The sequence below is a fragment of the Notamacropus eugenii genome, chromosome 3, assembly GCF_028372415.1.
Source record: "Notamacropus eugenii isolate mMacEug1 chromosome 3, mMacEug1.pri_v2, whole genome shotgun sequence".
Classification (NCBI taxonomy): domain Eukaryota; kingdom Metazoa; phylum Chordata; class Mammalia; order Diprotodontia; family Macropodidae; genus Notamacropus; species Notamacropus eugenii.
Window position 1 is genome coordinate 233,333,994 of NC_092874.1, and position 13,680 is coordinate 233,347,673.

Sequence of the window (13,680 nt, forward strand, 5' to 3'; positions counted from 1 at the left end):
GCGAAAGAGGGGTTAAGAGATTTGTCCAATGCCACATAGGTAGTGAGAGACAGAGCAAGGATTTAAACTCCAGTCTCTTCGTACTAACTCAGTACTGTACTGTGTGGCTCCTTTCAATTTTGGATAGCTCTCATTGTCATTGAGTTTTTTCTGACATCCGGCCTAAATTTGCCTCAACTTCTGCTTATGGCTGCTGGTTCTGAAAAATGGAACAAGTCAAAGCCGTCTAATGCAGGATTGCCCTAAACATACTTCAAGGCAGCTGACATGTCTCCTCTGAGTTTCTCCTAGGCTAACCATCCCCACTTTGTCCCACAGATCCTCATGTGTCACAGCTATGTTTCCTCCTCTGAAAGGTCTCCAGTTAGTTAAGGCCCTGCACCCAGAGCTGACCCCAGTATTGAACGTGTGATCTGACCAGGCCAAAGTACAGGTCCTGTCACCCATTTTCCTGATAGCTAGGCCTCTCACATTAAAGCTTTTTGGCCATGCTAATTTGTATTGAGCTGTTGTTGTCTGTCCTTCCTTTACAAAGAGAGCCATGACATCAGGTAGGTGATACCAGGACATTCAGGTGAATTGTATTAAGTGAGGGAGGGCTGTGCAAAGTCACCAGCTTCACTTTCTCCTCAGGAGCCATTTGGGTCTAGTGGCCAGATATAAATCAGCACAACTGGAGATGGCCCAGGATGAAATGGGGGACTTTGGTCTTTTCAAATTAAGGTCTTTAACAGGTCTCAGTTTGACACGCCCATTCAGTAATAAAGACTTAATAAGAATTGAGGCAAAGAAAGGCCTCTTTACCTAGACGGAAATGAAAAAGAAAAATAAAATAAAAAAAATCAGTCTGGGAGGGAAAGACTCTCCATTGAACTAGGAACCCACCAGATGCCAGATCATTTTCAGACAAACGGCAACCCAAGCCTGTTTTCTCTGTCTAGGACTTGTAAAGGTGATTTTTTTGAACCAAAGTGTAAGACTGCATTTCTCCCTGCTGAATTTCATCTGAGGATTTCAGCTCAGTGTTCTAGCCTCTCAAGATCTTTGTGGATCCTGACTGACATCCAATATGTTAGCTTTCCATCTGAGCTGTATGTCTTCTACAAATCTGATGAACGTGCCATAGATCCTCTCATTCAGTTCATTGGTAAAAATGTTAAACAGCATAGGGACAAATAGATCCCTGTAGTTCTATACTAGAGACTCCCGTCCAGGTTGACGTTATACTATTAATAACTGCTCTTTCAGTCTAGTCCTTCAACCATTTCCAAATCTGTTTAATTGTACTATTGTCTAGTCCTGGGGTTGGGAACCTGCAGCCTTGAGGCCACATGTGGCCTTTGAGGTCCTTAAGTGTGGCTCTTTGATTGAATCCAAACTTCATAGAACAAATTGCTTTAGTGAAAAGAATTGTTTTGTAAAACTTGGACTCAGTCAAAAGGCAGCACTCAGGGACCTAGAAGGCCACAAGATCCCCACCCCTGGTCTAGTCCAGTGGTCTCTAAACTTTTGATCACACACTAAAAATTTTTTTTGATCTGTACCTTTGATATGTGTGTACTTACTCATTTGTAAATTATAAAAATTTGTTACCAAATTACTAATAACACACATTATAAGACTTCACAAAAATGGAACTTGAAAAGGATAAGATAAAAATGAAATACATTTGATCTTAGAATCACTTGGGAGTCACTGGAGTTTATTGAGTAGGGGAATGACACGGTCAGTCCTTTTCTTTAGGAAAGTCTCTTTAGCAGCTGCATGGTGGATGTGTTGGTGGGGGAAGAGAGTTGAGATGGCAGTAAGACCAATTAGGAAGCTAAAGCAATAGTCTGGGCTATAGGTGATAAAGGACTCATTAGGGTAGGGAATCTGGGACTGGAGAGGAGAAAACGTGAGAGATGTTATGGAGATCGGTATGAGTAGAGTGAGCAACCACTTAGATGTGCGGGGTTTGGGAGAGTGAGGAGTCAAGGATAACACAAGTTGGGAACCCAGGACATGTTGGTGCCCTTAATAGAAATAGGGAAATTTGGAAGAGGAATATAGTTGGGAAGAAAGATAATACAATCACAACCCATCCATGCCTGCTTGTGAAAAGTGTATTTGGGGGCGTTACTCACTGACCAGTGCCCTGGAGTATAGAGCCCACCAATAAGGGGTACCTCATGTACTCACAAGGTGTGTGACAGGACGGTTCAGGGCATGAGCATGCTGTAGCCTGAGAACTGGGGAATTTGGAGAAGTGTGTGTGTGTGTGTATGTGTATATGTATGGCTGCTTTGAGTGTAAAGATCTGAGGGCCCTAAATGGGAGAGAGGGAATAATTGTGTGCAGATGAGTCCGTGATTGGTCATGGGGAGGAGGGTGGTATATAACCCATCTTCTCACCTTTCTACTGGGTGATCACATCCCCATTATGGGAGACAAATGGTTTGGTCTGTGTCTCTCCATCTTTTTCTGCAGGAATGGTGTGAGATAGCTCCTACTCCTGATTTAACCCCCTGGAGCAACACAGAAGTGGGTTCCAAGCCCTTTGGGTCTCAGCTGTCCTCTTTTGGACACTCTCTAGTTTGCCACTGTGCTGCCCCTTGCTGGACACAAAGTTATTCATGTGCTCTGACCATTTTAGGGTGTCCCTACCCTTGATTTTGATCCTGAACTCTGTTTTTATGAACTTGTATTCCTGCAGACATTAGCTATTTAGCAGCCACATCACATGTTTGGCCTTTTCTTGCCAACCACGTGAATCATGTCATGCACAGTAAAGTCTTAAGACCTTTGATTATTTTGACTGCAAACCAATGTAAAAGTACACCTGGTTCTGGTATTGGTATCAATGTTTTACCTAAATAAGTACTTGTGTTGATGAGTTGGTATTCTCAAATCTTCATTCCTCACTTATTCTAAGGCAGCACTGTACATACTTGGAGCACATGAGAGCTCTGCTTGAATACTAGGTGGGCTGTCATGTGGAAGAAGCAGCATTAGCTCTGTCCTGATGGATTTTCCCCCCCACCCCCCCCCCAGGGCAGAGCTAGAAGTGGGTGGAAATAGCTAAGGGACAGATATAGGCAAGAGGTAAGGAGAAGCTTCCAAACAATTAGAATGATCCAGCAGTACTGTGGGGAGGGCTGCTTGCAAAGTTAAGTGACCATTTGGGCATCATTCGATCCAGGGGATTCATATCTGTAAAGGTAGTTTGGACTAGAGAGCTGCTGAGGTCTTCCCAGTCTGTGAAGTTAGTAATTATGGATAGTTTAGTTTTTGATAACATCATGTACTGGTTTTTTTTTTTTTTGATTTCTACTCATTTCATTTTTCGATCTAGTGTAATTGACTCCATATCATTCTAGGTCCATATGTCAAGCTTCTATTGGATGCTATGAGACGTTCTGGTTGGTAAGCAGATCTTTTCTAAGTACAGTTTTACATCCTGGCTCTAAAAAACACATCACTTAATATTTCTCACTGTATGCCACATAAATGCCTGTTTATGCCACTTTGAACACGACAGACAGATGTGATCTGTCTACAGCCACAGAATTACAGAGTTGGAAAGACCTCTTTGCATGCTGGCTCTCTGCCCATCTTCTGCTTTATTTGTGAACTTCTGACCTGCCTACCTGACATAGCTAACAAAGAAGACATTCAAAATCCCCTTCTAGATGATTTTGAGCTATAGCCTCCTTGCTAGCCTTAGGGGGAAAAAAGTCCTATGAGGATCAGAGTTCTTCACCTGGGGTCCATAAACTTGTTTTTTATAAAAAATATTTTTATAACTGCATTTCACTATAATTGGCTTCCTTGGTAATCCTGTATATTTTATTTTATACATTAAAATCCTTAGTCCAAGAGAGAGTCTACAGGCCTCACCAACCTGTGAAGGGCATCCATAACACAGAAAAGTTAACAATCCCTGAACTAGATCTTTGGCTGGCTTCGTTGTGGGGCCATCTAGTGGTGGCTAGTGAGATAAACCTCAGGATTGCTAGGCTTGCACCCCTGGATCTGTCGCTTCCAGTTTGTCCAGTGCCTCTTTCCATTTCAGCTTAAACACACACACACGCACACACACACACACACACACACACGCACACGCACGCTATTCCTAGGTAGTCTTTCCTTTAATACGTATACTCTTTCCGTTTAGCACTGTTTACAGAGAAAGACACTTTTCTTGTGAAGATTGTAATGGAAATGTCAGCGGAGGTTTTGATGCTGCCACGTCCCAGGTAAGAGTTAAGTGCTGGGGAGTCATAACTTTTTGAGGATCTTTCAGTCTACTAAAAGGAGACTAGGTATAGATACATGAATACAGCATACAGTGTGATCTGTGCCCCAAGGGAAATGCACAAGTGCTGAGACATTTGAGAGGAAAGATCTGGCACTTCTAGCTTGGGAGGCTTCCTAAAGGAGGCTCTGTTTCCATCGGGCCTTCTAGGATGAGTAGGATTTTAATAGATGAAGTTGGGGGTACAGAGCCTGAAGCACAGGGAATTGTGTGAGTTAAAGTGTGGAGATAGAAGAGCATGGGGGGTTGGGGTTTAGTGAATGTCCAGTTTGACCACAGTATAAGGAAGAAGTAAGAAATGAGGAATGAAGGGGGTGGGGCTCCATCTTAGGTTGCTTGGAATGTTGGGCTAAGGAGTACATTTCTTTCATCATGTTATTTATTTAAATGTTTGTTGACTGACTCTGAGTGAGTGACTTTTGACTGGCGATGGGAACCACTGAAGATTTTTGAGGTCGCAAGTGAAATGATTTATGTTATTCTTTAGGATGGATAAATTAGAGGAAGAAGAACCTGGAGATAGGAAAATCAATACTAATCACAGCTCACATTGACATTTCTCATTTGATCTTCTTAATGACCCTGGGAGGTCATTATGTAATACTATTGCTATTCCCACTTTACTGATGAAGAAACAGAGGATCAGAAAGCATAAGTGACTCAGAGTTATTAGGGTAATAAATGAGGGAGGATTTGAACTCAGGTCTTCCTGTTTGTGGATCTGAACTCCACTAGACCACAAGGCTTCCTTTACACGTTATTGATCTAGTCTAGACCAGAAGAAAAGGGGGCCTGCCCTCGCGTGGTGACAATGAGTCATTGAATGCTGGAGATGGAAGGGACCTTAGAGGTCATTTAGTCCTGCCCCTCATTTTTCAGATAAGGAAATTGAGGTCTGAAGAGATTAGTGACTTGTTTTACCCAAGGTTACAGAGAAGGTCACTGGCAGAATCAGGGCTAGAAGACATGTCTCCTTATTTCGACTGTATCTTATTCCTTTGGTGGGGATAAGAATAGGGAGACAGGCAGTGAGGTGCTGTGAAGGATTGAACTTGGAGTCAGATCTGCCTCTGAGAATTCTTAGCCACGTTAGTTAGCACAGGCAGATCACACAGTTACCTTGTCTGTAAAATGGGATCAATATCTATGGTAGGCAGTGTGGTGGTGCAGTGGATAGAGTGCTGGGCTTAGAGTCAGGACTCCTGAGTTCAAATCTAGCCTTAGATGGTTAGTAACTGTGTGACCCCTGTTTGCCTCAGGAGCCAAGTGAGAAATGTGGGACTGGAACTTGGAGTTGAAGATGTGGAGGGGTAGATTTTGACTCAATGTAAGGGAAAACTCTTTAGCAGAGTTATCTCAGAACAGAATGAGCTATCTCAGGAGGGAACCAGTTCCCCATCGCTGGAGACTGCTTGTTGGGAGTGTTATAGAATGCATTCCTGTTAAGGTGGATTAAAGTAGATGCCACCTGACTTTACCTGCATTGCTGGCATTCGGTGCTTCTGAGATGGACAGGTCAAATTTAGTGGGGAGAGTTGGGGAGTATCCACAGAGATGATAGCTGAAGTTCTGGAAATGAATGAGAAAAATGAATAGAGGGGAGAAAGAGAAGAGAGCAGAGTCAGAATCTTGGGGAACATCTGCATTTGGGGGTGGAAGGAGGAAGGGCAACCTCTGTAAAAAGCAGAGGAAGAGTGATTGGAGAGGAAAGGAGTCGAGTCAGCTGAAGGCAGTGTTGTCATAGAAGCTGGGGAAGAAAAGAGTACCAGTGTCAGGTATTTAAATATTTTATATTTTCATTTATATTTAACATATTTATATTTATAAATATATTTTATGTATAAACATATACATTATTATATATAAATACATTTACTTATATTTGTATATTTTAAAATATTTATATTCGTATATAATATATTTATTTGTATTTATATATTTATATAGAATATGTATTTATATATTATATTTATATATTATATATTATATAAATATATATTTATATCTTTATTCCTATGTGAAGACTTGTTTTTTATCATTAGATATTATAGAGAGGTCAAAAAGCATGAAGACTATATAAAGGCCATTGGACTTGGTGATTTAAAGTCAGCAGTAAACTTCAAGACAATAGTTTTAGCAGGATGGGTAAGGAGGTAATGATTTTAATGGAGGTAATAGAACTTCAGCTTTCTAGAAGTTTGATGGTGAAGAGATGGGGAGAGATGGGAGCAGAATCAAGGGGAAGGTTTCTTGAGGATTGGGGAGACAAGGACACATTTGTAAATGAGGGGACGCAGCTGGTAGGTGAGGAGAGATCACAGATGCAATAGAAGATGGACTGATTGGTGGAACAAGGTTTTGGAGGGTTAAGAGGTTAGCTTTGGGAAGGACACTTTTAGTCTGAGACTGGAGGAAAGATGGAAGAGGTTAGTGAGGATAGAAATTTCAAGATAGAGAGGAAGATAATTGGAGGTGTTCAGCTCAAATGACCTCAGTTTTTTTCTTTTTCTTTTTTTTTTATTTAACTTTTAACATTTATTTTCACAAAATTTTGGGTTACAAATTTTCTCCCCTTTTATCCCCTCCCCACCCCAAACCCAAGCATTCTAATTGCCCCTGTGACCAATCTGCTCTCTCTTCTATCCTCCCTCTCTGCCCTTGTCTCCGTCTTCTCTTTTGTCCTGTAGGGCCAGATAGCTTTCTTGACCCCTTAACCTGTATTTCTTATATCCCAGTGGTAAGAACATTACATTTGATCCTAACACTTTGAGTTCCCACTTCTTTAGCTCCCTCCCTCCCCACCCCTTCTCTTTGGAAGGCAAGCAATTCAATATAGGCCAAATCTGTGTAGTTTTGCAAAAGATTTCCATACTAGTTGTGTTGTATAGGACTAATTATATTTCCTTCCATCCTGTCCTGACCCCCATTACTTCTATCCTCTTATGATCCTTTCCCTCCCCATGAGTGTCAACCTCAGATTGCATTCTCCTCCCCATGCCCTCCCCTCCATCCTCCCCCCAACTCTGCTTGTGCCCCTGTCCCCCACTCTCCTGTATTATGAGATAGGTTTTCCTATCAAAATGAGTGTGCATTTTATTCTTTCCTTTAGTGGAATGTGATGAGAGTAGACCTCATGTTTTTCTCTTGCCTCCCCTCTTTATCCCTCCACTAATAAGTCTTTTGCTTTCCTCTTTTATGAGAGATAATTTGCCCCATTCAACTTCACCCTTTCTCCTCCCAATATTTCTCTCTCACTGCTTGATTTCATTTTTTTTTTTTAAGATATGATCCCATCCTCTTCAATTCACTCTGTGCACTCTGCCTCTATGTATGTGTGCGTGTGTGCATGTGTGTGTGTGTGTAATCCCACCAACTACCCAGATACTGAAATGTTTCAAGAGTTACAAATATTGTCTTTCCATGTAGGAATGTAAACAGTTCAACTTTAGTGAGTCCCTTATGACTTCTCTTTGCTGTTCACCTTTTCATGGTTCTCTTCATTCTTGTGTTAGAAAGTCAAATTTTCTTTTCAGCTCTGGTCTTTTCATTAAGAAAATTTGAAAATCCTCTATTTCATTGAAAGACCATTTTTTCTCCTGAAGTATTATACTCAGTTTTGCTGGGTAGGTGATTCTTGGTTTTAGTCCTAGTTCCTTTGACTTCTGGAATATCCTATTCCATTCCCTTCGATCCCTTAATGTAGAGGGTGCTAGATCTTGTGTTATCCTGATTGTATTTCCACAATACTTGAATTGTTTCTTTCTAGCTGCTTGCATTATTTTCTCTTTCACCTGGGAGTTCTGGAATTTGGCCACAATGTTCCTAGGAGTTTCTCTTTTTGGATCTCTTTCATGCGGTGTTCTGTGGATTCCTTGAATATTTATTTTGCCCTCTGGTTCTAGAATCTCAGGGCAGTTTTCCTTGGTTATTTCATGGAAGATGATGTCTAGGCTCTTCTTTTGATCATGGTTTTCAGGTAGTCCCAGAATTTTTACATTGTCTCTCCTGAATCTATTTTCCAGGTCAGTTGCTTTTCCAATAAGATATTTCACATTATCTTCCATTTTTCGAATCTTCACGCTATGTTCTGTGATATCTGTCTTTCTCATAAAGTCCTTAGTGTCCATCTGTACCATTCCAGTTTTGAAAGATCTATTTTCTTCAGTGAGCTTTTGAATCTCCTTTTCCATTTGGCTAATTCTGCTTTTGAAAGCATTCTTCTCCTCATTGGCCTTATGAACCTCTTTTGCCAATTGAGTTAGGCTAGTTTTCAAGGTGTTAATTTCTTCAACATTTTTTTGGGTCTCCTTTAGCAGGGAGCTGATCTGCCTTTCATGCTTCTCTTTCATCCCTCTCATTTCTCTTCCCAGTTTTTCCTCCACCTCTCCAACTTGACTTTCAAAATTCTTTTTGAGTTCTTCCATGGCCTGAGCCCATTGGGTGGGCTGGGACACAGAATCCTTGATTTCTGTGTCTTTGCCTGATGGTAAGCATTGTTCTTCCTCGTCAGAAAGGAAGGGAGGAGGTGTCTTTTCTCCGAGAAAGTACCCTTCAATAGTTTTATTTCTTTTACCTTTTCTGGGCATTCTCCCCAGCCAGTGGCTTGACCTCTGAATATTCTCCTCACACCCACCACGCCTCCTGGTCCTCCCAGCCAGTGTTTGGGGACTGAGATTCAAATGCTGCTTCCTGCCTTAGGGCTTTTGGCGGGGGCAGGGCTGCTATTCAGTGTGAGAATTAAGTTCAGATGGTCAGGTTGGGGCAGGGCCGCCTCTCAGGCCCAGTTCCCTCTGGGGGTTTATGTACAGACCTTCCACAATGGATCCAGGTTCCCGCCCGCTTGGGGAGTCCCTATCTGCAGCCGCCTCTCAGCTTCTATCTCCCAGGGGGGCCCGAGCCATGGGGGCACCCCACTCCCCTCTCGACCCACCAAAGAGACTCTCCCACCGACCCTCGTCACCTGTGGGTGGGGGGGCTTGTGCCGCCATTGGAGATCCTGTCCCTAAAGCCTGCTCGGATCTGTACCTCTCGGAGCTGCGGCCGCCGCAGGTCCGGGCTGGGCTCCACGTCTGCAGCGCGACGGACCTTTTGCGAGAGGTTTGCAGGTCCCTCTGTGGGTGGAGGGACCCTCGTGGCCGCAGGATATCTCGTCCCCATAGCCCGTTCGGATCTCCTCCTCACGGTGTCGTGGCCGCTGCAGGGCTGCACTCAGCTCCTAGTCCCGGCACCCAGTCCACAGCGCGAAGGACCCCCCGCGAGAGGTTCGCAGGTCTCTCCGGAACAGAAATCTCCTTCGCTCCAATATTCCGTGGCGTCTGGGTGCAGAATTCACCATGGGTTGGTCCCCTCTAGCTGTTCTGTGGGTTGTGGGTTCGGAGCTATGTGTATGTGCGTCTTTCTACTCCGCCATCTTGGCTCTGCCCCCCCAGTTTTTTTCTCAGAAAAATAGGAGATGAGGCTGTGATTGGGGAAGGTGAATAGAGTTGGGAACTTGAGGGGCATAAACAGGTTTAGAACAACCACTGAGGGAGTAGGGTGGTAAACAGGAGAGGTCAGCTGAGCCACTTCCAGGCTTCAGCTGATGGGGGCTTATGTGTGTAGTAGATGCAGCAAGAGTCATTTTGTGACTTTCTCCAGCAACTCTTGGTTGTCTGGCACCAGGAACAGAGGAGATAGTGAGAAGGGGCTTGGTTATTTAGAGGTGGAGCTTTGCTTGGTGAAGATGGCACAAAGGTGTTCTAGGGTGCTAGTGAGTGGCTGGGAAAGCAAGTGAAGGCAGCAGGGGAGAATGGAACGGGAGAATGGGGAAGGTTGAGGAACTAGAGGTCATGATGAAGGTGAAGCCCAAGTTTGGTACATGAGGAACAGGAGATGTGGGAGGTGAAGATGTTGAGTTCAGAGCAGGCAGTTTCAGAGTTGGACGTCTTGGAGGTGGGATGGTTTTCGGTTTGGAAGCATGATGAAGTACAAGCTGTGTCAATGGCAGACTCCCTGGAGATGGTGGCAGTAACTGGTGATGGAGGAGAAGTGTCTGAGGTGGGGGTACAAAGCCAGCCCAGGAGGATGGCAGCACCTTGGGGGGTGGTGGTGGCTTGATGACCCCTGGGGCTGGGGGAGGGATGCTGTTTGTGAACTCCTTGGAGGTCAGCTGAGAGCTGGAACAGAGAGGGACTTCAGGAGGACGCCCTAGACCAGGACTTTGGAGGTGTGTGCCTTCTCTTTGTCCTGGCCATCCCCCACATCTGGAATGTACTCCCTCCTTAACCTCTGCTTCCTAGAACCTTTCTCCAAGATGCAACTCCGGCACCTCTTTCTACGTGGTCTTTCTTGAACCCCTAATTGTTAGGGCGCTCCTTCCCTGACTGCCGTGTGCTTATTTGTCCTTATTCTCTTTTCATTCTCCGCTTATTTATATTGTATTGACTCCCCTGCTAGAATGTAGGCTGGGGGTGGGGCGTTTTTCATTCTTTGTATTTGTATGCCCAGTACTTGTCAGAGGACCTGGCAAACAGTAGGAGTTTAATACAGGCTTTCCTAATACACACCTGAAGGGATATGGTCACTTTCGTGGGTGACTGAGGAAATAATGATCAGTCACTAAACCTTTATTAAGCACTGATTTGTTCGCCAGGCACTGTGCTAAGCACCAGAGATACAAAAGAGGCAAAAGACAGTCCCTGCCTTCAGGAGCTTGGGGGAGACAATGTGCAAACAAATAAATATAAAGCAAACCATATGCAGGATAAATAGGAAATGATTAAAGAAAGGAAGGTGTACTGTAGAAGGTGGGGTTTAAATTAGGGCTTAAAGGAGGCCAGGGAGATCAGTAGTGAGAGTGGAGGAGGGGGAACATTCCACACATGGGAGACAGAGAAAACGCCCAGACCTGAGGTCTAGGAGGCTTAGCAGCATGGTGCTGAAGTGCCTGCCAATAATGGCAGGGAATGAGGTAGAGAGGGAAACTGAGTCAGGGGCTGAAGCCCTTTAGGATACTGTGAAAATGTTTTAGACATGAATAGACAGTGGAGATGAGTCTGAGGGATGATGGTGTAAGTGGGTAATGGGAAGTTCAAAAGAGGGAGTGTTGGCTCTTGTGGCATTTCCAAATTGCAATGTCTGCTATTCTTTAGTGATATAGAAGGAACTGTTTTTAACAAGTTATTTGGTTTTACTTCACTTTATAGATAACTGTACACCTTCAGAATTAGTCAGCTCCACCTGCTGCCCTGGGCTCTAGACCATGGTGGAAGCACACTTGTTTCAGAATTGTTCCTACTCTCTAAGGCCTTGAAGCCCCAAGTGGGTTCTAGTGATGACCTTGGCATCAGCAGCTCATCTCTTGGAGTCATCACCTTCTCCTTAACTCCTTAAACTATCATGGGCTTTCTGTCCCTTACTTGAAATAGGTAGGCTGGAAAGTACATGAAATAGAACCTTAAAATTAACCAGTTGGTCAGGAATATGTTGATTATGTTGCTGTGATGTTGCCCTAGCTTAATTCTGGGGAGGAGGCAAAAAAAAAAAAGTGAGACAACCATAGTCCCTGTTTTATAGTGCTCTGCACACGGTAGGCACTGAATCAGTGTTTGCTGTAGTAGAGCAGACAAGGTGAGCCTGCACAAAGCAATTGAGACTCCTCTTGGACAGTACAAGTGCTGAATTGAGTGCCAAATTGGGTGGTTCAGGCTCTAGGTTCTTGGAGAAAGGAGAAGGCAGAGCCCAAAGTGAACTGAAAACTGTATTAGGGACTACTGTGGAAGAGGCAAGACTCAGAATGGGTCTTGAAAAATGGATAGGAGCCTTTAAAAAGAAGTAACATGTGCATAATATGCAAAATAACAGAATTGTTCACATGCGTGAAAGTAATATGCATTAAAATTCTTGTTTGTATTTTATTGATGAAAATACACTTAAAATAAATCACATTAAATTAAAAAAAACTATGGGTGGTTGGTGTGTGTTTGTTAGGTGGTAGTGGGAAGTGTCATGAACAGTGTGAATCTAGTTTAGGGAGTGGGGCATTTATGGCATGGTTGGAGGGGGTGTTAGTTGGGTTTCCCTGAAGCAAAGTATACTTTGTGGGGGGGAAGTCTTGACTGCTTTCCTTGCAAGACAAATTGAATTTGTTTTTATGTCTAAGTCAATTCATGAGCAGCTCAAAAGTGATGTGTGATTTAAAAAGTTGATACAGCCGTATCTCTGAAGGCATGTTCTGTGTACTGCAGGTATGGAGGGAATTGAAATCTGGGAAGGAAAAATAGTACAGGCAGATAAGATGAAATAAAAATTAACTTGTCCTTTTTGTCTTCTGTAGATAGTGTTATGTCAGAATAACATCCATAATCAAGCTCACATGAACCGAGTGGTCACTCACGAACTAATCCATGCATTTGATCATTGTCGTGCTCACGTCGACTGGTTTACTAACGTCAAACACTTGGCCTGTTCAGAGGTAAGGGACACCCTTTTCTGTTTGATTAATTTAATTCCTGATTTTAGTTTTCTTAAGTATGAAACCTTTCATAATACTCATGCATTATTCAAGTATAGTGTAGATCACTGATTTTCTCTCATTTCTTTTATTTTCAATTAACACGCATCTGTTTCCTCCCCCTCCTCCCAATCTCTTTTTGGTCTTTGGATTAATTGTTATATATATATCATTTAAGCATATTTTGAATTTCAGCCCATACCTCAGATTAGCTTTTAACACTGTTTCAAGCATAACCAGGGATTCAGATAGTGATAGTGATTAAATATTGGTGCAGCAAATTATTTGTTCATTATGTGGAGAAAACAGGGCATTCTGATTATTCCAGAAATAAACATTTCTTTATTTGTGTCTCAAACAGGATCAATAAAAGTAGCATTTATCAAGCACTTGATTAGTAGCTCAACTACATTCATACTCAGGAATAGGTAACCAGAATAACATTGTTCTGACCACATTTAGAAAAACTTCATTAGTACGTTGTACGTAACCCCTCTGTATTGGTATGAAAACTTGCTGTGACACTTTTGAACTGATCATTTGACACACTCTTAGCATGAATGGTAATGATCTGAACCAGTTACATGAGTACAGTTAGTGTTAACTCCTGAGTTGGTCTGCTTAGCATCCCATTCATGTTGTGGATCTTCTGGCCCTAACTGCCCCTTATAAATCTCTTTTATCCAACCTGATGTGGAGCTTATGTAGGTTATTCATGTTATAGACCCATGTATACTTTACATATACTTTACCTCAAGAGTGCAATTAAATGAGAGCACTAGTCTTAATTACATATTAATTACATATACTCATGGATCCTTCTTTCTGTATTTCAGTTAAAATTAATATGCAGAATCAAATACATTTAATTTTAAGCCATGTTATTTGGAGA

The 13,680-nt window shown here is 42.8% G+C and overlaps 1 protein-coding gene across 3 annotated transcripts in view; it reads left to right on the plus strand.

Annotated features, from left to right (window-relative positions):
- ATP23 (ATP23 metallopeptidase and ATP synthase assembly factor homolog) overlaps positions 1 to 13,680 on the plus strand; it is a 132,992-nt gene that overhangs the window by 101,691 nt on the left and 17,621 nt on the right. For 2 of the 3 annotated variants that reach the window (XM_072655230.1, XM_072655231.1), the window contains 3 exons: positions 3,360 to 3,405; positions 4,157 to 4,238; positions 12,612 to 12,749. In XM_072655230.1, coding sequence (XP_072511331.1) covers positions 3,389 to 3,405; positions 4,157 to 4,238; positions 12,612 to 12,749 — 237 coding nt within the window. In that variant the 5' untranslated portion in view covers positions 3,360 to 3,388. Of the gene's footprint in view, positions 1 to 3,065; positions 3,085 to 3,359; positions 3,406 to 4,156; positions 4,239 to 12,611; positions 12,750 to 13,680 lie in introns of those variants that run through there. The other variant, XM_072655229.1, reaches the window with a different exon arrangement.